At 35.4% G+C, this 25925-nt stretch overlaps 1 protein-coding gene across 18 annotated transcripts in view; it reads right to left on the bottom strand.

Annotated features, from left to right (window-relative positions):
* DLG1 (discs large MAGUK scaffold protein 1) overlaps positions 1-25925 on the bottom strand; it is a 261526-nt gene that overhangs the window by 122383 nt on the left and 113218 nt on the right. For 9 of the 18 annotated variants that reach the window (XM_081571476.1, XM_081571470.1, XM_081571471.1 and 6 more), the window contains one exon: positions 16226-16324. The exons of the other annotated variants lie outside the window; for them this stretch is intronic. In XM_081571476.1, coding sequence (XP_081427602.1) covers positions 16226-16324 — 99 coding nt within the window. The remainder of the gene's footprint in view (positions 1-16225; positions 16325-25925) is intronic. 18 annotated transcript variants of the gene reach the window in all.

The following is a 25925-nucleotide window of genomic DNA, read 5'->3' as shown; positions in this document are numbered from 1 at the left end:
TCATGAGAAACACTGGGCTGGAGGAAGCACAAGCTGGAATCAAGATTGCCGGGAGGAATATCAATATCCTCAGATATGCAAATGACATCACCCTTATGGCTGAAAGTGAAGAGGAACTAAAAAGTCTCTTGATGAAAGTGAAAGAGGAGAGTGAAAAAGTTGGCTTAAACCTCAATATCCAGTAAACTAAGTCATGGCATCTGGTCCCATCACTTCATGAGAAATGGATGGGGACAGTGGAAACAGTGTCAGATTTTATTTTGGGGGGGCTCCAAAATCACTGCAGATAATGATTGCAGCCATGAAATTAAAAGACACTTACTCCTTGGAAGGAAAGTTATGACCAACCTAGACAGCATATTTAAAAGCAGAGACATTACTTTGCCAACAAAGGTCCGTCTAGTCAAAGCTATGGTTTTTCCAGTGGTCATGTATGGATGTGAGAGTTGGACTGTGAAGAAAGCTGAGTGCCGAAGAATTGATGCTTTTGAACTGTGGTGTTGGAGAAGACTCTTGAGAGTCCCTTGGACTATAAGGAGATCCAACCAGTCCATCCTAAAGGAGATAAGTCCTGGATGTTCATTGGAAGGACTGATGTTGAAGCTGAAATTCCAATATTTTGGCCACCTGATGTGAAGAGCTGACTCATTGGAAAAGACCCTGATGCTGGGAAGGATTGGGAGCAGGAGGAGAAGGGGACGACAGAGGATGAGATGGTTGGATGGCATCACCGACTCGATGGACATGAGTTTGGGTAGACTCCAGGAGTTGGTGATGGACAGTGAGGCCTGGTGTGCTGCGATTCGTGGGGTCGCAAAGAGTTGGACACAACTGAGCGACTGAACTGAACTGAACTGACTGAAATGACACTTATCAAAAAGCATGATTCTAGATCTCTCTCTACCTCACTCTACCATTCAATGACTTTGAATATACAGGTAAATCACAAGTATTAATTATTGAAACTTATTTCTTCCATCTAAAAGAGACATGCCTTTAACCAAAAGGACTGTGTGACAACTCAGCAAAGTAATATTAAAAACAAAACAAAAAACTGTGTTGTAAACCACAGAAACCTGTTACTAATTCATCATACTTACTAATAGTATACACCTTTGTGTATGTCTCAACTTAGACAATGATAAAAGCCTATGATTCACTTAGAAATGGGGGGGGTGGGGGAGGCGATAGGAAAGGGGCAGGATATACCAGAAACAGAAACTAACAAACCCCTAAAGAATATGACACACGAATTAATAATAAGACTTAAGAAACATAGTTTTGATCATCCAACTTTTAGAATTTTATTTCATTCATAAAGGGCCTCATAAGTCTGCTGCTGCTAACATACTGTAGCATCCTAATCCAATTTCAGAGAACAATATTACATTTTAAAAATTTTGTGTTAAAATAATTCTAAGATTCAGTTATTTAAAAACAGGCCAAAATTAGTGTAGAAAATGCTTTTATGCTGTACACTGTATTTCTCCTTCTTAGCATTTATCCAAGTCTTATTATATTATTGGTTTAACATCGCTCTCTTTCTCCCCTACTAAATTATAAACCACTATTTCTCCAATAAAGAACTCATAAGCCCCAGAGAGTAGTACATCTTGGATTCTAATTTGGCATACACAATATTGAAAGTTAAATGCTATCACGTCAGTGACCACTATAAGTTAAAGTGACTGTAAAAACAAATAGGATGAATCCTGGAACGATAACAGAATAAAAAGTCCCACAGATTTGCTTCTCCACCTAGATGATGACTGTACTGGCAATATGCAATTGCCAGTGTGACATAAGTATTTTGGAATCCTGTAGTCTATTGAGGGTTTGCAACTTCCAGAAGTTACTAGATGTCAAACTGTGGTTAATCCAGTCAATTTCAATTCTCAGCAGTGTTGCAGCTACCCAACTCCCACCCCTCATAATTTGTTCCTAGAGCAGCTGGCACAAAGCCTGCACAAGCCAGGGCAGAGTAGGGAGGGAGTGGGCAGCCAAAAAGGACCCTGTTCTTCAAATATAGGGAAACTGTGTTCTGATTGTTACTTCTGATCATGGAGGTTTCATAGAGGCAGTGGACATTATTGCTGAGCCTCCCCCAAGTAATGTAAATCCCTCCCCCTCTGGCTGAAGTGACTCCTAGGAGATTTAAAAGGCAAGTGTCTCCTCCCATAATTTCATTAGTCTCTTTTTTCCCCTTTTGAGAATCAGGCACTGAAGATCAGAATATTCAAAAACAACCACATATATGAGGGAAATCACAAAGTCATTGTGCATGCCTGGGGAAGGTGCAGGCATAGAAAAAATCAGAGAAGATTTAAAGGTTATCTCATAAGCTAATTTTTAGCACAAAGATAGCCTATAGCAATCAAAAAACCAAAAACAAACAAAAAAACCCCCAGCAAACGTTAGAAAAGGGGAGAATCTGATTTCCAGAAAAATCATAAGATTCAAATGTCCAATTTCCAACAAAAAAAAATCAAAAGGCATGCAAAGAAATAGGAACATATGTTCCATTCAAAGGAAGGAGAGTGAAAAAAAAAGAAACTGTCTGAAAAAGAGCTGGTGGCATATCTATTAGACAAATGATTTAAAGCAACCACTGTAAAGATATCCAAAGAACTAAAAGACAAGGTGCACAAAGTCAAGAAAATACTGTATGAACAAAATGGAGAAAGTAATAAAAGATAGAAAACCTAAAGAGAAACCAAAAGGAAATTCTGAAGCTGAAAAGTAAAGTAATTGAAATGAAAAATTCACTAAAGCAGATGTGAACAGGCAGAAGAATTAGGAAACCTGAAGATAGGATGATGTAAATTATTAAGTCTGAGAACAGAAAGACTGAAGAAAAGTAACCAGAGTCTAAAGAAACTTGTGGGCCATCATTAAGCAGACCAACAAACATTTGCGGGAGTCCAAGAAGAGACAGATCAAGGGGGAAGAGAGAATATCTGAAGAAATAATGGCTAAAACATTCCCAAATTTGATGCAAGAGATGAATATAAACAATCTAAGAAGCTCAAAAAACTCAAGGTAGGATAAACTCGTGGAGACTCACACTCACACACATTAAAATCAAACTGCTGAAAGACAAAGAGAAAATTGTGAAAGCAGTACGACAAAGTGACTCAATATACAAGAGCTCCTTTGAGGTCAGGAAACAGTAGGCTGGTATATTCAAAGTGCTAAAAGAAAAACACTGACAACCAAGAACCCAGTAACTGGCAAAACAATCTTTCAAATATGAGGGAGAAATTATGCCATTCTCAAATAAACAAAGCTGAAGGAGATCATTAGACTGGCCCTGAAAAAAATGCTGAAGTGAATCCTACATGTAGAAATGAAAGGACACAAGACAGTAATTCTAGGTGTCTGAAGAAATAAAGACCTTGGTAATAAGGATAAATACAAAAAAACTCTTTATTATATTAATAGTGTTTTGTAACATCACTTTTTGTTATCTACATGATTTATGAGACTAATACTTTTTAAACTATATTTTAAAGTGGACGTGTTAGTCACTCAGTCATGTCTGACTCTTTGTGACCCCGTGGACTATACCCATCAGGTTCCTCTACCTATGGGGTTTTCCAGACAAGAATACTGGAGTGGGTTGTCATGCCTGATCCTGGGTCAGGAAGATCCCCTGCAGAAGGGCATGGCAACCCACTCCAGTATTCTTGCCTGGAATTTCATATTTTAAAAGTTAGTCTAAAAGTGAATTATTCACACAGAAGTGATGTCAACATCAGTAAATAACTAAAATCAATTACTAGCCCAGAAGTTAATATTATAATAACTCTGCTTTGTAATTTCACATTTATTTTCTACATAATTTAAAACATGAATGCATTTAAAAATTGTCAGTTTACGTTTTTGTACATATAATGTATAAAGTTGTAATTTTGTGACATAAACAACTGAAAGGGGTGGGGATGTAACTGTTAAGAGGAGCAGAGTTTTCATATATCATTAAGGTTAAACTGATATAAATTCAAATTTGAGTGTTATAACTTCAGGATATTAAATGTAAGCTCCATGGTAACCACAGAGAAATTAGTTACAGAATATACATAAAAAGAAAAAAGAAAGGAATTGAAACATTTCACTATATATATAAAAAAATCAACCAAACAAAAAAATAAGACAGTAATGCAGGAAATACAGGAAATAAACGTGTAATAAATATAGAAAATAAATAACAAAATGGCAGAAGCCTCTCCTTATCAATAATTACTTTAAATGCAAACTGCTTAAACCCTGCAATCAAAAAAAAAAGCAAACTGGATAAAACCACATGACCCATCTATATTTTCTGCAAGAGACTTCACTGAGATCCAAAGATGCAAACAGCTTGAAAGTGAAAGGATAGAAAAAGATATTCCATGCAACTAGCAACTAAAAGATAGGAGTGACTATATTAATATTAGATAAAATAGAAGTTAAATTTAAAAAAGTTACAAGGGACAAAGGAGGACATTACATATTAATAGAAGGTTTAATACAGTAAGAAAATAAAACAATTAACATTCATGTACCTAATGATATACCATCAAAATCTATGAAATAGAAAGCGACAGAATTAAAGAGAGTAAACAGTCCAGAAATAATATTTGAAGATTTCAATACCCTGTTCAAAATAACATGTAAAAGGGCCAGACAAAAGATAAGTACAGAAAAAAATGACTTAAATGACACAATAAACCAATCTGACCTAACAGACATATTTGGAACACTCTGCCCAACAATAGGATACATTCTTTTCAAGTCCACTTGGATCATTTCCAGAATATACCACATGTTAGGCCACAATTATGTCTCAATAGATTTAGTAAGAAAGTCATCATACAAAGTATGTTTTATGTCAAAAATGGATGAAGATAGTAGGCAATAACAGAAGCAAACTGGAAAATTCACCAAGTTGTGGAAATTAAATGACATACTATTAACCAATGCTGCTGCTGCTACTAAGTTGCTTCAGTCGTGTCCGACTCTGTGCAACCCCACAGACGGCAGTCCAACAGGCTCCCCCGTTTCTGGGATTCTCCAGGCAAGAATATTGGAGTGGGTTACCATTTCCTTCTCCAATATTAACCAATGAATCAAATAAATAATAGAGAAAATGAGGCCAATAGTTGTTTTTTTTAAAAGATCAACAAATTGACAAACTTTTAGTTAGATGGACTAGGGGAGAGAAGAATAAATTACTAAAATCAGAAATGAAACTGGGAACATTATTGTTAATTCAATAGAAACAAAAAGGATTACAGGAGTTATTATGAGCAGGTGTAAACGAACAAACTGGATAACTTACACAAAATGGAAAAACTCCTACCAATGCTGAATCATGAAGAGAAAATTTTAATACTTTATAATTAATAAGGAAATTGAATCAGTAATCAAAAATCTCCTGACAAAGAAAAGCCCTTGAAATCTGATTGTTTTCCTGGTGAAATCTACTAAACATTTGAAGAACTACCATCAATTTTTCTCAAATTCTGCCCCAAAATTGAAGAGGAAGGTATATTCCCCAACTTATACTTTGAGGCCAGCATTACCACTATAAGAAAACTGCACACCAATATCCCTTATGTACACTCATCCAAAAATCTCAACAAAAATTGAATTCAGCATTATACTAAGACGTTTATATACCATGACCAAGTAGGATTTATTTCTGGATTGCAAGGATGATTCAACACAGGAAAACTGATCAATGTAACATACCACATCAATAGAATGAAGAAGGAAAAAAAAACCCAACATGATCATCTCAATCTATGCAGGAAGTATGTGACAGTATTAAATATTTTAACTAAGAATATAAGGAAACCACCACCACATAATAAAGGTCATATATGAAAAACCTACAGCAAACCTCATACTTCCACAGTGAAAGACTGAAAACTTTCCCTCTAATATCAAAAACAAGTCAAGCCAGCCCACTTTCACCACTTCTATCTAACAAAATATTGAAAATCAGTCAATTGAACAATTATTAAGAGGAAAAATTATCCAGCAGCTTCAGCTGCAAGCAACAAATTCTGGTAAATTCTCTTTTCAATTTTTATTCTATTATAAATATTTTCTATTTCCTTGCTATGGCTTCTTAGACATACCCATCATTTAAAAGTAGACATTTAATTTCTAAATACATGAAATTTTAAAGTGTCTTTGATATTAATTTCCCATTCTGATATTATTTTCTCATTTCAATGCTTTCTTCTCTGTAATCACCCTCTGTGTTTTTCAGTCTTCTAACTTTACTGAAGTTTTCAATGCTAAGTCAAAGATCTCACTTGGTAAATGTTACATTGTATTTGAAAATATGTGGATTATTTTCAAGTATCTTTTGATACTGATCTCTAACATAATTCTAATTATGAACAAACTCTGTATGATTTCAGTATCTTTAGACCATCCATTTTTTGCACCTGGTCTTATGTCCCTGGATATGTTCCAGTGTCTCCTCGTTTATAACCTATGGGAATTTGAACAGAATTTGTATCCTACTGTTGTGTGAAAACTATATAAATCTTAATTATGTTGAACTGGTGCACAGTGCTTTTCAGGACTACTATATCCTTCTACTTCTCTGTAAATTCATTCTATTAATTTTTGAGAGTTTGATATTTAAACTCCAACTAAAAATCTTAATTTATCTACTTAAAAAAATAATTGTAGTATGTAGTAGAACTACATATAACCATGTTGTGTATTTTCTAAGTCTCCTGTAAATGTGTTATCATATTTTCATAATTTAAAAAAAATGCCAAAACAAGGAGTACTCTGACCCTCCTTTCTGTTTCCCTGTAAAGCATGAAATAAATTTCCCATATGAAAAAAATTAAATTATCTGTCTGCAGATAATATGATCATATATGTAGAAAACTCTGAAGGAACCACACAAAAGTCTGTTAGAACTAATAAACTTAGCAAAGTGGCAGTATATGGTCTACACACAAAGATCAGCTGCATTCCTATATACAAGCAAGCTGGAAAGAAAACAAAAACAATTCAGTTTACAACAGCATCAAAAAGGATAAAACAGTTAGGAATGAACCTAGCCAATGAGTGAAACATCTGTGCAATGAAAGCTATAACATTGCTGAAAGAAATTAAAGACAATAGGAATAAATGGAAACACATCCCTTGTTCATGACATCTTAATACTGTTAAGATGTCAATACTACCCAAACCAATTTATAGATTTAATACAATTCCTATCAAAATAACAATGATGTCTTCTTGCAGAAATAGGAAAACCCATCCTAAAATTCATATGGAATTTCAAGGGACCTGAATAGACAAAATAATCCTAAAACTGACAAAGCTAGAGGACTTAAACTTCTTCATTTCAAAACTTACTATAAAATTACAGTATTCAGAAGTTTGGTATTGGCATAAAGGCAGCCATATGCCACTGGAATTGAATATACAGTGCAGAAATAATCCCACATATATATAGTCAAAGTATTTTTAATTTTAAGGTGGCAAAGACCATTCAATGGGAACAAGACAGTCTTTTCAATACACAGTGCTGAAAAAACTGGATATCCGAATGCAAAATAATAAAACCTAACACTTAATACCATATACATATACAAAAATTAATTTTAAATGGATCCATGACTTAAATAAAAGACCTAAAACTATAAAACCATAAGAAGAAAACACAAGATAAAAGCTTCACGACACTGTATTTGGCAATGATTCACTGGATATAACACCAAAGGTGCAGGTAACAAAAGAAAATATAGACAATTTGGACTTGCTAAAAATTAAAAATTTTGTGCATCAAATGACACTATCCACAGAGTAAAAAGACAACCCACAGCATGGGAGTCAATATTTACAAGTCATGTATCTAATAAGGAATTAATATCCAGAATATACAGAGAATTCCTAAAACTCAAGAAACCAACAACACAATTCAAAATGGGTAAAGGATATTTCTCCAAAGAAGATATGCAAAGGGCCAATAAGCACATGAAAAGATGTTCAACATCACTAATCACTGGGGAGCTGAAAATCAGAACTACAATGAGATGCCACCTTATACCCATCAGTCTAACAATATGAAAACAGAATAAATATGCGGAGTGTTGCTGTAGATGTGGAAAAATTGGAACTACTGTACTTCATTGGTAGGAATATAAAGTGCTACACCACTGTGGAAAATAGTACGATGGTTCCCCTAAAAATTTAGTTACAAAATAATCCAGTTATTACACTTTCAGAACTGAAGGCAGGGTCTTGAAGAGGTATCTGTATGCTCATGTTCATAGCAGCATTGTTCACAATAGCTAAAATGTGGAAGCAACTTGAGTTGTTCACTGACGAATGGATAAGCAAAGTCTGATACACACACAAAATGGGATATTATTCAGCTTTCAAAAGAAGGTATATTCTGACGCTACATATGTATACAGCAAGGATTAACCTTAAGGACAGTATGCTAAGTGAAACCAGATAGCCACAAACAGACATATACTGTTATGATTTCACTTATCAAAGGTACTTGAGTCAAAATCACAGAGAAAGAATGTAGAATAGTAGTTGCCAAGGCCTTGGCCGGGAGGTGAGAGGGGAGAGGGAGGAAAGGGGAATTCAGTGTTTAATGGGTACAGAGTTTCAATTCTGAAAAATGAATAAAAAGTTCTGCAGATGGATGATGGTGATATATAGACACCAATATGAATGTACTTAATACCACTGAACTATAAACTTAAAAATAGTTAAGGTGGTATAACGTACATTATGTGTCTGTTACCACAATTAAAAAAGGAAAAATACGACCTCAATCTAATTATTAAAATGCATCAAACAAACACAAATTGCAGGTATTCTATAAAACAACTAGCCTGCTCTCTTGTAAAAGGCCACACACATGAAAGACTGTGTGCTACTTTAAAGTAGATTCATGAACACTAACTGTGATCTTGAATGGGACAAAGGACCCATTTTTGTTTTTCATATAAAGAACATTATTAGGCTACCGGCAAAATAGAATTATGGTCTGTAGTATTATGTTGCTTCCCTTGTGGCTTAGATGGTCAAGAATACACCTGCAACACAGAAGATCTGGGTGCGATCCCTGGGCTGGGAAGATCCCCTGGTGAAGGGAACTGCTACCCACTCCAGTATTCTGGTCTGGAGAATTCCATGGACAGAGAAGCCTGGTAGGCTAGCTAACTTTCTGCTTTACATCACTATATTATAGCAATATTTTTCTTTTTCAGGAATATATTTAGTATCGTAAAGTATTAATATTTAGGGTAAGGGGACACGAGTAAAACTTCCTTTTAACTGGTATACAAAAAAAATCATAATTATATAAGAAGAGAAATGATGAAGCAGATGTGGTAGGCAAAAATTTTAACAATTGGGGGAGACATGGGTATATGAAATTTTGTACAATTCTTGCAACTCTCTAAGTGTGAAATAATTTGAAAATAACACAAAAGCAAACAAAAAAAAGTCCAAGACACAAACAGAATAGGGGCACTGCAGTCAAGTGATACTGTGTGTTTAAAAAAGGCCCATCAAGGTAATCCAAAATATATTACTGTATTTAAGATTACTAGTAAAGTGAAAACGTAACAAGCCATGCTTTAGATTACACTAATGATCAAATCATTTAAGGGTGAACACTCTTATGTTCTGTGAAACTTGCATCGCCCAAAAGCAATAGGATACTCTATACTGGATACACCTCTAACCTTAATTCCTCTCATGTCATGTGGGAGTTATCTGCTGTCTCTTGCATAAACAGATAGTAGGCTCTCAGAGGAAAAGAACAATGTTATATTTATTTTTGCATTTACATGACTGGAAAAGTAACAAATAATTAAACAAAAAACAATGGCTCCAAAGAGTCTATTTGAGTATGAACATAGACTTTCCATACAAACACATAAAATTAGCTATAAAGCATTTCAATAATACTTTCATTACATGATAACTCCTCAGAACTGGATAAAAAAAAATAAAAAAGGTCTAAAGAATCTAGTTTTAAACAAGAGTATTTACTCTGGGTGTATATTTAATAGGCTAGTACCTTAGAGAATGTATGATTATATCATCAATAGGAAGAACTAGCATCTGTTATACAATTGCTATGTGCTCAGTTTCTATGTGGATAGAGAAACCGAGGCTATGAGAAACCAAGTAATCTTTCATCACACAACCAGGAAAGGGCAAGGCCAGGAATTGGTGGAGTAAGGTTTACTATAAAGTCCAGGTTCTTTCTGCAACTTCAAAAGCCATACAAAATCAATAAACAGAAAGCACTTGCATTCCTATATATTAACAATGAAAAATAAAAAGAAATTAAGGAATCAATCCCATTCACCAGTGCAACAAAAAGAATTAAATATCTAGGAATAAACCTACCTAAGGAGACAAAAGAACTGTATACAGAAAATTATACGAGACTGATGAATGAAATCAAATATGACATAAACAGATGGAGAGATATTCCACATTCCCTGGGTAGGAAGAATCAATATTGTGAAAATGACTACACTACCAAATGCAATCTACAGATTTAACGTGATCCTTATCAAATTACCAATAGCATTTTTCACAGAACTAGAACAAAATATTTCACAATTCAAATGGAAACACAAAAGACCCGGAATAGCCAAAGCAGTCTTGAGAAAGAAGAATGCAGCTGGAGGAATCAACTTTCCTGACTTCAGATTATACTACAAAGCTACAGTCATCAAGACAGTATGGTATGGGCACAGAAACAGAAATATAGACCAACGGAACAAGATAGAAAGCCCAGAAATAAACCCACACACCTATGGATACCTTATTTCTGACAAAGGAGGCAAGAATATACAATGGGGCAAAGAAAGCCTCTTCATAAGTGGTGCTGGGAAAACTGGACAGCTACATGTAAAAGAATGAAATTACAACACTTCTTAACACCACACACAAAGATAAACTCAAACTGGATTAAGACCTAAATGTAAGACCAGGAACTATAAAACTCTTACAGGAAAACATAGGCAGAACACTCAATGACATAAATCAAAGCAAGATCCTCTATGACCCACCTCTGAGAGTAATGGAAATAAAAATGAAAGTAAATAAGTGGGACTTGATTAAACTCAAAAGCTTTTGCAGAGCAAAGGAAACTATAAGCTAGGTGAAAAGACAACCCTCAGAACGGGAGAAAATAATAGTAACTGAAAGAACTGACAAAGGATTAATTTCCAAAATATACAAGCACCTCATACAACTCAACCCAATCAAAAAGTGGGAAAAATACCTAAATAGACATTTCTCTGAAGAAGACATACAGATGGCTAACAAACACATGAAAACATGCTCAGTATCACTAATTATTCAGTTCAGTTGCTCAGTCGTGTCCGACTCTGAGACCCCATGAATCGCAGCACACCAGGCCTCCCTGTCCATCACCAACTCCCGGAGTTTACCCAAACCCATGTCCATGGAGTCGGTGATGCCATTCAACCATCTCATCCTCTGTCGTTCCCTTCTCCTCCTGCCCCCAATCCTTCCCAGGATTAGGGTCTTTTCCAATGAGTCAACTCTTCGCATGAGGTGCCCAAAGTATTGGAGTTTCAGCTTCAACATCAGTCCTTCCAATGAACACCCAGGACTGATCTCTTTTAGGATGGACTAGCTGGATCTCCTTGCAGTCCAAGGGACTCTCAAGAGTCTTCTCCAACACCACAGTTCAAAAGCATCAATTCTTTGGTGCTCAGCTTTCTTTATAGTCCAACTCTCACATCCATGCATGACCACTGGAAAAACCATAGCTTTGCCTAGACAGACCTTTGTTGACAAAGTAATGTCTCTGCTTTTTAATATGCTGTCTAGGTTGGTCATAACTTTCCTTCTAAGGAGTGTCTTTTAATTTAATGGCTGCAATCACCATCTGCAGTGATTTTGGAGCCCCCCCCCCAAAAGTCAGCCACAGTTTCCACTGTTTCCCCATCTATTTGCCATGAAGTGATGGGACTGGGTGCCATGATCTTAGTTTTCTGAACGTTGAGCTTTAAGCCAACTTTTTCACTCTCTTCTCTCACTTTCATCAAGAGGCTTTTTAGTTCCTCTTCACTTTCTGCCATAAGGGTGGTGTCATCTGCATATCTGAGGTTATTTATATTTCTCCTGGCAATCTAAATTTCAGCTTGTGCTTCCTCCAGCCCAGCGCTTCTCATGAGGTACTCTGCATATAGGTTAAATAAGCAGGGTGACAATATACAGCCTTGATGTACTCCTTTTCCTTTTTGGAACCAGTCTGTTGTTCCATGTCCAGTTCTAACGGTTGCTTCCTGACTTGCATACAGGTTTCTCAAGAGGCAGGTCAGATGGTCTGGTATTCCCATCTCTTTCAGAATTTTCGACAGTTTATTGTGATCCACACAGTCAAAGGCTTTGGCATAGTCAATAAAGCAGAAATAAATGTTTTTCTGAAACTCTCTTGCTTTTTCGATGATCCAGCGGATGTCGGCAATTTGATCTCTGGTTCCTCTGCCTTTTCTAAATCCAGCGTGAACATCTGGAAGTTCACAGTTCACATATTGCTGAAGCCTGGCTTGGAGAATTTTGAGCATTACTTTACTAGTGTGTGCGATGAGTGCAATTGTGCAGTCGTTTGAGCATTCTTTGGCACTGCCTTTCCTTGGGATTGGAATGAAAACTGATCTTTTCCAGTCCTGTGGCCACTGCTGAGTTTTCCAAATTTGCTGACCTATTGAGTGCAGCACTTTCACAGCATAATCTATTAGGATTTGAAATAGCTCAACTGGAATTCCATCACCTCTACTAGCTTTGTTCACAGTGATGCTTCCTAAGGCCCACTTGACTTTGCATTCCAGGATGTCTGGCTCTAGGTGCGTGTGAATGATCACACTATTGTGATTATCTGGGTAATAAAGATCTTTTTTGTACAGTTCTTCTGTGTATTCTTGCCACCTCTTCTGAATATCTTCTGCTTCTGTTCGGTCCATACCATTTCTGTCCTTTATTGAGCCCATCTTTGCATGAAATGTTCCCTTGGTATCTCTAATTTTCTTGAAGTGATCTCTAGTCTTTCCCAATCTGTTGTTTTCCTCTATTTGTTTGCATTGATCACTGAGGAAGGCTTTCTTATCTCTCCTTGCCAACCCCAATTTTCACTGCAGCACTATTTACAATAGCTAGAACGTGGAAGCAACCTAGATGTCCATCAACAGATGAATGGATAAAGAAATTTTGGTACATATACACAATGGAATATTACTCAGCCATAAAAAGGAATGCATTTGAGTCAGTTCTAATGAGGTGGTTGAACCTAGAGCCTATTATACAGAGTGAAGTAAGTCAGAAAGGGAAAGATAAATATTGTACACTAACACATATATACAGAATCTAGAAAGATGGTATTGAAGAATTTATTTGCAGGGCAGCATTGGAGAAACAGACATAGAAAACAGACTTATGGACACGGGGAGTGGGGAGGAGAGCACAAGACGTATGGAGAGAGTAACATGGAAACTTACATTACCGTATGTAAAATAGATAGCCAATGGGAATTTACTGTATGTCTCAGGAATCTCAAACACGGGTTCTGTATCAATCTAGAGGGGTGGGATGGGGAGGAGATGGAAGGGAGTTTCAAGAGGGAGGATATGTATGTATACCAATGGTTGATTCATGTTGAAGCTTGACAGAAAACAACAAACTCCTGTAAAGCAATTATCCTTCAATAAATAAAAGCCATTCAATGTATCTGTACCACTCTAAATAATAAGCATGATAATTTTCATAAAATTTAAATGACATGATCAAGATAAAAGTACTCTGAAAGTTTAAAGTTCTAAAAATAACAAAAGACAATATTTAAAAAATTTATCATCTTTCTAGCTATCTATCTGTCCTCAAACTCACTTTGAAATGGAGAGGTGTTAGCCCCCATTTTTAATAGATGAATGGAGTATAAAACTCAGAGAGGTTAAATAATTTGAGTCACAAAGTAGGACTACACTCTAAATCTTAAATCTTCTGTTTCTGTTTCTATTTCTATTATCTCCCGATGCATCCAAAGTATAAGGCATCCAAAGATCTTTAGAAGAAAAACTGCATTTATTTAAAATGTCAAAATCAGGTTATATATAAGATATGGATTTAAAAATTCATTTGGAGACAAATATTTTAATCACCTTTATTATTTTTATAATGTATATGTTATACTCAATTACTCAGGTATACACTCACTTATTCTGCAAAATGAGGCACGCCCACAGCCTTCTCATGTAAAACAAGACAAATTATTAAACTATTCTACATAGACTTTTGTAAGTATATTTAAAACCTAAAATGAGGTTAGGTTTAAATAAGCCTCTCCTGTTTGTTTTTAAACTTGCTCCCTGGTTTACTGTCTCAAGGAAATATGAAGTAACACTAATGATACAAATAGCCAAGATCAAGTGCCAGCTGCACATGCATATTATTCTTTCAATCACTGTAAAACATCTCAAGTAAGTACTACTATCATCATCAGTGTTACAGGTGAGTAAAGAGATCAAGGTTAAGTAAACTGTTCAATTACACAGCTAGTAAGTGGTAGGAAAGTGAAAAAGTATTAGTTGCTCAGTCATGTCTGACTCTTTGTGACTCCATGGACTAGAGACCGTCAGGCTCCTTTGTCCATGAAATTGTCCAGGTAAGAATACTGGAGAGTGCAGGAAGTGGTAGAACTAGAATTCTAAACCAGATCAATCTAAGTTCTTTATTTATAATTACAAGGTTATGCAATCTCTAAACAATTTTCAAGTGTAGTGTGATACTAAGCTAGGGACACTTGGAATAAATAAATCAGAGAACTTCTGAACAGGAAAGGATTGGTTCCTAATTGAATATAAGAGCAGAAATTACTACAAAATTTCAAAGGGTTCTAGAAAACTATTTTAACATCAAAAGACAAACTGAGGTGACACAAATAGAATAAACTTTCAAGTCTCCTACTTTAAAAAATATTGTACTACTAAATCCTAGTTACTTGGAAGGATGTTACATTATTACAATAACCCTTTGACTGTCTATGTAGAATTATATTTTGTAATTTATAAATTCAATTTTTCTTTGCATTGTACAGAGAATATCCATCTGGACTTATCTATTCAATTCTTGGTAGTTTTATAATTTGACTTTTCGTAAGTTTTAGTGTAATATCTGTATTTCCCCTAGAATCTTATTTTGCATAATGTTCTTATTGATTTTCACTTTTTAGGAGAGGAGAAGGGCACTGAGATGAGAACAATGAAAGGTGATAACCCATTTTTCCCCCTAATAGGACTTATTTTGACACTGTTACACAGCAAAACCACCATTTTTACTAGATTTTATGCTGCAGGTCAATAATAGTAAAATTGCCTAAAGATCCATTTGTTTACACATTAAAATGAGATAATGACCTTTGGTGTGAAAGATCTCAGTTATCCTACTTACTAATACCACTGTGATTTTACCTTTGGACAACTCTGTTGGTAGTGTCGTTATTGTCTTAACAAGCCGTCCCTTGGAACTACTAAAGCTCTGAAAGCTACAAATATTCAGATTCTCTGACATTTGGCTATTATCTCATTGTGTTTTTTGACTGTTACACATTAACTTAAAAACATAAACTCATGATTTTAGAGTAGTTTTACATTTACAGAAAAGTTGCAAAGATACCATAAAGAGTTCCCAAATACTTTATATACATCAGCTATTATTTTTCAATAACACATGTGAAGTATGTTATTCTACCAAATGATAGAAAGATTGAGTATTTCCAAAGAAGATCAATATATTCTGGAAAAGAAAATGCTACATATAAAAGGACACATGTAGTACAAGCTCAGGAGGGACAATTATTTTTACTATCTTTAGAAAATAAACAAAATTTCCCAAAGGAAATAAATTTTAAAACTGTTTTGAACAGACTTACATGTATAAAAGTCATGATAGCAAATCTAAGGAGAGTCAATATGTTAAGTTTAGAATGTATCTTTTTGGTACATAACCTAATAAAATGGCAAATATTGAACCCATCTTATATTAAATCCCAGATATTTAACTCCCTAAAAGTATCATTTAAAGTCCAAAGTGTATTACCAAATCTAACAAAGAAACAGTTGAAATGATCTGAGAAGAATACAAATGAAACCATTAAAAACAAATAAAATTTTTATAAAGAAAAAAAACTAATAAAAACCTGTGGTATGATGGGTAGGATGACAGTATTCTCAGCAGGGACTGGCAGGACAGGGATCACAGGGACAGTGGGAGAAGAGGGAGATACAGCTTCTGTTGGCTAAAAATCATCAATGACAAAAAATCAGGAAAAATATAAAATAAAAGGGAAACATATAACAGAAAGTTTTGTCACAAAGATAAATTATAGTTTTCAGAAATAACTAAAATAGGTAAAATAATATATTACTTCAATTTAAATGAGAAAATGCTCTTAGAAGTAATTATACCACCAATAATAATTTTAATGACTCTAGTTAAAATGAGCAACTACTCTTTAGATGTTTAAATGAAAAGAATAAAAAATAATTATTTAACAATACTCCTCCACTGGGAGATAAGACACCGGCTTCATAGACTGCAAAATATTTTTATAGCATTCAGGATATATTTGACCACTTGCTTCCTTGCATTCAAAGAATCAATTACTCTCATGCTTAATTCAATTATTTTTTAAAAAGAGTGTCTTGTAAAAGTACCAATCTCTGTTACCTGGATTAATTCATAAATATTTGCTATACCAATGACATATTCTACATAAGAATTATTAACCTCACATCCTATACAAAACCTCATATTCTATACAAAAACTGAAAATTAATCGATCACCTAAATATACGCATTAAAATCATAAAACTTTTAGAAGAAAACAAAGGGATAAATCTGGATTTAACAATGGATTCTTAAATATGATATCAAAAGCAGAAGTAAAAAAAATCAGACTGTATCAGAATTCAAACCTTTTGCAAAGCAAATGGTATTATCAAGAAAGGGAAAAACAACATATAGAATGGGAGACAATCTTGCAAACTGTACATCTGATGATGGTTTAACATGAAGAACAGATAAAGAACTCCTATAACTCCCCATAAAAAGACAATTAAAAAATGGGCAAAGGACCTGGAACAGACATTTTCCAAAGAGGATACACATATGCACCCCAATGTTCATAGCAACACTACAATAGCCAGGACATGGAAGCAACCTAAATGTCCATCAACAGATGAATGGATAAAGAAGATGTGGCACATATATACAATAGGATATTACTCAGCCACAGAAAAGAACAAAACTGGGTCATTTGTAGAGATGTGGATGGACCTAGAGTCTGTCATACAGAGTGAAGTAAGAGAAAAGTATCATATTTAATGCATATATGTAGAATCTAGAAAAATGGTATAGATGAACCTATCTGCAGGGCACAAATAGACAGAGATGTAGGGAACAGACAGATGTATGGACACAGGGTGAGGGGGGGTGGTAGTGGGATGAACTGGGAGATTGGGATTGACATACACTGACATGTAAAACAGATAGTGGGAACCTACAGTACAGGACAGGGAGCTCAGCTCGGTGCACGTGGTGACCCATATGGATGGAATGGGGAGTGGGAGAGGGGGAGGTTCAAGGAGGAGGAAGGATATGTATAAATATAGCTGATTCACTTCATTGTACAGAAGAAACTACTGCAACATTTAAAAGCAACAAAACCCCATTAAAAAAAAAAACAACAATAAGCACATGAAAATCTATTCAATGTTATTATTCATTACAGAAATGTAAATCAAAGTAACAATGACATATTACTTCATACTGCTGCTGCTAAGTCGCTTTGGTCATGTCCGACTCTGTGCGACCCCAGAGATGGCAGCCCACCAGGCTCCACCGTCCCTGGGATCCTCCAGGCAAGAACACTGGAGTGGGTTGCCATTTCCTTCTCCAATGCATGAAAGTGAAAGTGAAGTCACTCAGTTGTGTCTGACTCTTAGTGACCCCATGGACTGCAGCCTACCAGGCTCCTCTGTCCATGGGATTTTCCAGGCAAGAGTACTGGAATGGGGTGCCATCGCCTTCTCCGACTTCATACTACTAGGAGGCTATAATAAAAAAGTAAAAACAAAAACAGAAAGTAACAAATGTTGGCAACGATGTGCAGAAATTGGAATCATCAAAAACTGCTGGTGGGAATGGAAAATGGTGCTGCCACTATGGAAAAAGTTTGGTTTGGTACTTCTTCAAAAAAACTACCCCTAGGATTACCATCGGAGAAGGCAATGGCATCCCACTACAGTACTCTTGCCTGGAGAATCCCATGGATGGAGGAGCCTGGTGGGCTGCAGTCCATGGGGTCGCTAGGAGTCAGAGATGACTGAGCGACTTCACTTTCACTTTTCACTTTCATGCATTGGAGAAGGAAATGGCAACCCACTCCAGTGTTCTTTTTTTTTTTTTTTAATTTTATAAATTTATTTATTTTAGTTGGGGGCTAATTACTTTACAATATTGTAATAGTTTTTGCCATACATTGACATGAATCAGCCATGGGTTTACATGTGTTCCCCTTCCTGGACCCCCCACCCACCTCCCTCCCCATCCCATCCCTCTGGGTCATCCCATTGCCCCGGCCCTGAGCCCTTGTCTCATGTATCAAACATGGAATGGTGTTCTGTTTCACATATGATAATATACATGTTTCAATGCTATTCTCCCAGAACGTCCCACCCTCACCTTCTCCCTCAGAGTCCATAAAATTGTTCCATGCATCTGTGTCTCTTATTCTGTCTCACATATAGGGTTATCATTACCATCTTTCAAATTCCATATATATGCATTAGTATACTGTATTGGTGTTTTTCTTTCTGGCTTACTTCACTCTGTATAATGGGCTCCAGTTTCATCCATCTCAGTAGAACCGATTCAAATGTATTTTTTTTTAATGGCTGAGTAATATTCCATTGTGTATATGTACCACAGCTTCCTTATCCATTCGTCTGCTGATGGACATCTAGGTTGCTTCCATGTCCTGGCTATTGTAAACAGTGCTGCGATGAACATTGGGGTACACGCGTCTCTTTCAATTCTGGTTTCCTCGGTGTATATGCCCAGCAGTGGGATTGCTGGGTCATATGGCAGTTCTATTCCCAGTTTTTTAAGGAATCTCCACACTGTTCTCCATAGTGGCTGTACTAGTTTGCATTCCCACCAACAGTGTAAGAGGGTTCCCTTTTCTCCACTCCAGTGTTCTTGACTGGAGAATCCCAGGGACGGCGGAGCCTAGTGGGCTGCTGTCTATGGGGTCGCACAGAGTCGGACACGACTGAAGCGACTTAGCAGCAGCAGTAGTAGGATTACCATTGGAGAAGGAAATGGCAGCCCACTCCAGTGTTCTTGCCTGGAGGATCCCAGGGACAGCGGAGCCTGGTGGGCTGCCGTCTATGGGGTCGCACAGAGTCGGACGTGACTGAAGCGACTTAGCAGTAGCAGGATTACCATATGACCCAGCAATTCTACTCCTAGGTAAATACTTAAAGAGCTGAGAACCAGGACTTGAATACTTTACCCTGGTGTTCAGTGATGCATTATTCACAATAGCCAAAAGGTGGAAACAACTCAAGTGTATCCATCAACAGATAAAGAGATACAAAACATCGTGTGTGTATACACAAACACACACACACACACACACAATAGTCATTCAGCCATAAAAAGGGATGAAATTCTGATACCTGCCACAACACGAACGAACCTTGAAAACATTATGCTAAGTGAAATTAGCCAGACTCAAAAGGTCAACATTTTGTGATTCCACTTATATTTAGAATAGGTAAATTCATATAAAGTAGAAGTTACCAGGGGCAAGGGAGAGAGGAGCGTAAGGAGTTTATTGCTTAATGGTTACAAAGTAAGTTTGAGATAGTGAAATGTTTTGGAAATAGATAGTGGTAATGGCTGCTCAATATTGGAAATGTAACTGATACCACAGAATTGTGCAGTTAAAATTGGTTAAAATGGCAAATCTTACGGTAGATATATTTTATCACAATTAAAGACCTCAAAATATTTTAATACAGGGAAGCAGGTCCCTTCACAGTGCTAAGATATATAACTTCATATAAACTTTACAAAAAGCAATCTAATAGCTTTAAAAATGTTGAAATCTTTGACTTAGTAATTCTGTTGATCTATCCTGAGGGAAGCCTGGCATGCTGCAGTCCATGGGGTCGCAAAGAGTTGGACACGACTGAACTGAATTCTAAGGAAATATTAAAAAAGCAAACGTCTTAATATTCAATATATTTTTTTGAACATTGTTTGCATTTGGGAAAATGCAAAATATCCTAAATATAAGGTGTTGGAATGGTTGTGAAAATAATGATAATTTCATAGATTAAATACTATGCCCCTGCAGAAGGGCATAGCAACCCACTCCAGTATTCTTGCCTGGAGAACTGCACGGACAGAGGAACCTGGTGGGTTACAGTCCACGGGGTTGCAACGAGATGGACATGACTGAAGCGACTTAGCATGCAAATACTATGCATTGATTAATAATCATCTGTAAGAACAGTCTGTAAGTCATATAGGATATTGGTTATGGCATGACTTTAAGTAAAAAAGGGAAGATAAAAATTTTATTTAAAAAATGGAAAGAAATTTTGATAAGTTAACCTCTGAGGACAGGATTATGAATGGCTTTCCCCTCTGCCTCTATTTTGAATTCTACTTTTCCAGTTGTCAACAACGAATATATAGTGATGCTGTAATGCATGGTGAGGGATGGAAGATCTATTCATATTAAGAGAAAAACAGTTCTAATATTTTACCATCTCATTTTCTAGAAAATAAACTGAAAATGTGTTTCACATTAATTGCTCAAAAAGATGCTAAAAAATTTCAATGATTTTTATAAGACCATTAGAGTTGAAGAAGCTATGGATGAAGTTTAACCCTTCATTTTACAACTGAGCTAAGCTCACAAAAGTTAACTTGTGAGGAATGAGGAAAAGATTTGTTAGACTATTGTTACCTGGATTTCTTATATCCTGTAGAAAGAGATTGTAAGCCATTAGATTTTGTTTCCTTTTTTCTTTCTTTTCAATATTACCAATTTAAATGAGTTCTCTAAATGAGTTCTCTGTTTTGAAAGAGGGAAAAGTTACAGAGATGGACAATGGTGATGGCTGCACAACACCATGAATGTATTTATTGACACTGAATTAATTGTACTTAAGTGTACTAAGAAAGATTAAAATGGTAAAATTGTTACATATATTTTATCACAATTAAAAATAAATTTTTTTTATTTTTATAGGAATAAAGTCTCTCTGTCTTACTTGGGATTCCAGCCACCATTTATATATTGTTCCTATAGGAAAAAAAAAAAGTTGAATTCCATATTATGAGCTTAAAACAAATAATTTAAATGCTACCAATTTTCAATGGAATACTTATGACTTTTTAAAAATGTTTGAAAAATCCAAGAGATTCTGACTTCTAATTTATGACAAAGAGAAAAAGGTAGTTTTAAAAGAATTTAAGTGAAGTCAGATAGAAGAAGACAAACACCACATGATTTCACCAAAAAAACAAAACAAACAAAATGAAAACATAGATAGAAAACACAGACTCATAGATACAGAGAACAAATGCACAGATGCCAAAAAGGGAGGGAGTTGAGGGGGTGGACAAAATAGATGAAGGAAATTAACAGGTATAAACCTTTAGTTATGTAAGTCACAGGGATGTAATATATAGCACAAGAAGTAAGGTCAGTAATATCATAAAACTTTGTATGGGGAGAGATGGTTACTAGACTTACTGTGGTGATCATTTCATGATGTATGCAAATATCAAATCATTTAGTACACCCAAAACCAACATAATATTGTTCATCAACTGTATTTCAATTATCCTAGAAAACCACTGCTGAATCAACTGAATATTCATATGGAAGATGAAATGAACCCTTACCCTACTACCTTACACCATATGTAAAATTCCAGATGGTTTACTGTCATATTAACAGAAGTACAAAAATTAGGTTTCTAGAAGATAGCAATGATTGAATATAATCAGGATCTTGACGTAGGCAAGTACAGGTTGCTGAAATCAAGCAGAGTGAGGCAAGCATCTGTGCTCAGGGAGTGGAAGGGTGGCAGAAGTGGTGTTGGAGTCTGAGCAGGATGGAAAGGATATCGCACATGGGCAAGTAGTGGCAGCAGCCTGGTATTTTTGTTGGATCCCAAGTGTGACAGAGTGTCTGTGTGGCAGTAGCAGTAGTCTGGCATGAAGTATAGAGGCCTCAGTGGAACAAGATGGGGATATCTCTTTGATCTTGAGCAGGGTGGGAAGGATGTCCACTAAGAGCATCAACAGTGATAGGAGGTTGCTGACATACCCGAGACTTGATCCATTAAGTAAATATATAAAGGATAGGGGGAGCAAGGGTCCTCACGTCAGAGAATGGAGTTGCAAACATGGAAAGGGAGAAAATCAGCATGAAATCTATGGTTCTAGACTAGATCTGGAGGCACTAGTATGACAGCATGCTTTTCAATATAGAGAGACAAATACAGAAATAAATGTGTGTGTTTACATATACATATGTACTCTTGCTCTGTCTACAGAGAAGATCTGGGAACAGTAACACCTCAATAGCATGAAAATATCTAGCACTCAGATCTTGGCTTATAAATATCCATTCTCTAATTTTTTAAAAAAGGAATCTTTGGAGAAATGACTCCAGAGCTAGAGCCTAGAACTTTCTGCCGTGTCAGAAAATAAGGAGGTGCTCAAAAATTAATGAGGCATGACAAAGGACACAGAAGTCAGCTTGCTGGGGCTCTTATCAGTTACACTGGGAACAATGTGAGACTCAGATAACAATAATGATGGCATAAACCCCACTGAACTAAGAGGACTCCAAGAGACTACACTTATATAAATAATTACATAACAATGAAATGAAAAGAGAGAAGAGCGCATTTCCTTACAGTAGATGCCAATCAAAAATATAGAAGGAATGATGGAGTCAAAAAACTATAAATCTGACAACCAGCACAGTAATAACTCATTTAAGAAACATCAACAAATGTTAGAACTTCCACTGCTGCTGAATGCCCCTTCCATTTCATTCTAGTGAAAGCAAGTTTGAGTGGGAGACACACACACAGACACACACGTATCTCCCCTACAAATTTTTATTAAGTACAGTGAAGAAATCCAGCAGATACTATCTTAACCAAAGTTAACATCATCAGGGATGGGACAAATCAAAATCATATGTTACCTGATAGGATGTAATCAGAGTATATCACTTCTGGGACATTCTTATCAAAGATGCATAACCTGAACATTAAACATCAGACAAACCCAAGTTGAGTGATAAACTACAAAATAACTGGCTGTAGTCATCCAAAGTATCAGAGACAAGAAAGTCTAACATTTATCATCTTTATTTAATTTTTTAAAACAGCTTTGTTAAGGTATAACTGATACACAAGAAACTGCACTTTTTAATGTATACAATTTAATGAGTTTGGAGATATGCAAACACCTGTGAAACAATAACCACAATCAAAGTAAGAGACATATCTAAAATCTATAAGAAGTTTCTTTTTGCCTCTATAATAGAGTCAGATATTAGCTAATTAATAATCCACTTTAACATAAAAAAGGCAAAGCTATATGCTTATAACAAATTTCAAGGCCAAGCAGAAACATTTCCTCCATTAGGCAGTTGCTCTCAAAAACCCTTTATGATAAACTATAAATTCTTCAATATTACATTGTAATACTAGCTCTGAACCTATTCTAAATATATTTCCTTTTGATAGAATCCTTTAGAGGATCTGAATACCACTTTTTTAAATCCTAAACAAAACATACACCATCTGATTCCACCCCACTCTCTATAGGGCACTGAGCAAGTGCTTTGAAGAAGAACATATACCCCTGCCTCTTTCTTAAGAAAGGCAAATACTGCTGAGAAAGACTTCAAATACAAATGCATATCAACACACATAATTTCCTAGCCACAATCAAAAACCAGTTTGAGTCACAAAGGATTACACAACAAAATAAGTCATTTAGTTTGCATGAAACAAAATATTGCCCTAAACAAATAATATCTAGTCAAATGAAGGTTGAGTGATGAGGAACAGTATAGATGTTAAATATGATAATAGAGTAAAAAGAAGAGACGAGGACATTTTGAGCGCAGGATTGAGAGCATGATAAAATTCTGGTGAGCTGTATAAGATGATTCTAAATTGGAAAATGTCAAACTTAAGACTCTAATATGAATAATGAGGCAGTGATATAGAGTAACCATTACATTTGGGTTATTATAGAAAAGGAATTCAGCCTAAGCATTTGAAACTTGAAAAATCTTACATACATATTTTATTAGACAATATGACTTTCAGGCCATCATCCTTTTTCTGTTCCATTTGTATCACTCAATAAGATCAGCTCCAAAGATTTTTAGTTTTTTTTTTTAAATCTTGACCATGTGACTAACAACAGTCTCAGTTGTTTCTATCCATAGCAACACCATGGAATCATTAGCCTCTGAGGCTTCCTTCAGAGACTTGTTTCCATGACAACAGAGGCTAAAATATTAACACTGTCTCAAAGAATACTGCAGAAAATGGTAAATTCCCATAAAGTAACTGGATTGTACATATTTTAAAAAGTACTTTTTAAATGCCAGTATCAAATTGATGGCTTTCTGAAAAATGTTTTAACTAATTTTTAGAGATTCTTGTTATTTATTCACAGTTTTACATTTTAAATTTGATGTAAGAGTTTAAAATTATGAAAGCAGCTTTTAAAAAGATTTTGATAAAAAGTGGTCTGAAGCCTCATGAGGTATAGCCACATGCTTAATGTGTACTACTACATCTACATTTATGACTATGTACCTCCCTCTTTCACTTGCACTCACTCCACTCAATAAATGGAAAAAATAAAAAATATATATAAATAGAGAGAGCATCCTTACCTTTAGTAAATCCTTCCTGCTTGAAATAGCTAAAGTGGTTTTTTATATGTGCATATGAATCCTGTCTGATACAGGAAGAAACAGAAGGAATAATTAGGAGGCTGCTATGATAATCCAGCTGAGAGGTGATCAGTGGCTTCAACCAAATGATGGTAACGGTGAAAATGGACATGAGTAGTCAAATAAAGATAGATTTTGAATGTAGAAGTGGTATCTATATGACTGATGGGAAGCTGGGAAGGACTATTAAGAATAACAACAACAATGGCCACTAAAAATTATCTTTTACATCATAGTTAGATCCAACCATAAAAGATTTACAATGCTTTCTGGACATATTTTTCTTAACTTTTTCTCACTTATAGTCTTACTTATTAATATGCTCATAAGATTAAATTCTAAAGAAAGATAACTAATACCATACTACCAGGTAATGAGCTTAGAATACCCACAAAGATTCAATAAGCACTAAGTAAATTTATAACATATTTAAGGAAAATGAAATAAATGAATTAGCAGATCTTTTGTTATAAATATCTTAAAGAAAAATAATTACCCCCATGCCACTGTTGGGTCTATAAGAATTTTCCTTCTTTTTTGGTTTTTGTATGGTATAGTCTAATATTTTTAATCTAAGTTCCTTTGTTTAAATTTCTACAATGTGGTAATGAGACATGTTTCTTTGAATAAATGTCAAAGAAAATATCTAAGAGGGAAAGAGAAATCAGAGAAAAGAACTGCAAGCTTTTTGTATGTTTATAGAAGGATAAAATGCAGCACAATAAGTTTACCAAAACTGTTTGGGAATCATTGTACTCAACAGGGGTCCATCACCTTCTAAATAAGTTTTTGTCATTACTTAGATCTGGTTCCTATT

The sequence above is a fragment of the Giraffa tippelskirchi genome, chromosome 2, assembly GCF_054371585.1.
Source record: "Giraffa tippelskirchi isolate mGirTip1 chromosome 2, T2T-mGirTip1v1.2.pri, whole genome shotgun sequence".
Taxonomy (NCBI): domain Eukaryota; kingdom Metazoa; phylum Chordata; class Mammalia; order Artiodactyla; family Giraffidae; genus Giraffa; species Giraffa tippelskirchi.
The sequence above is the reverse complement of the archived record's forward strand: the minus strand, read 5'-3'. Positions and strand labels throughout refer to the sequence as shown.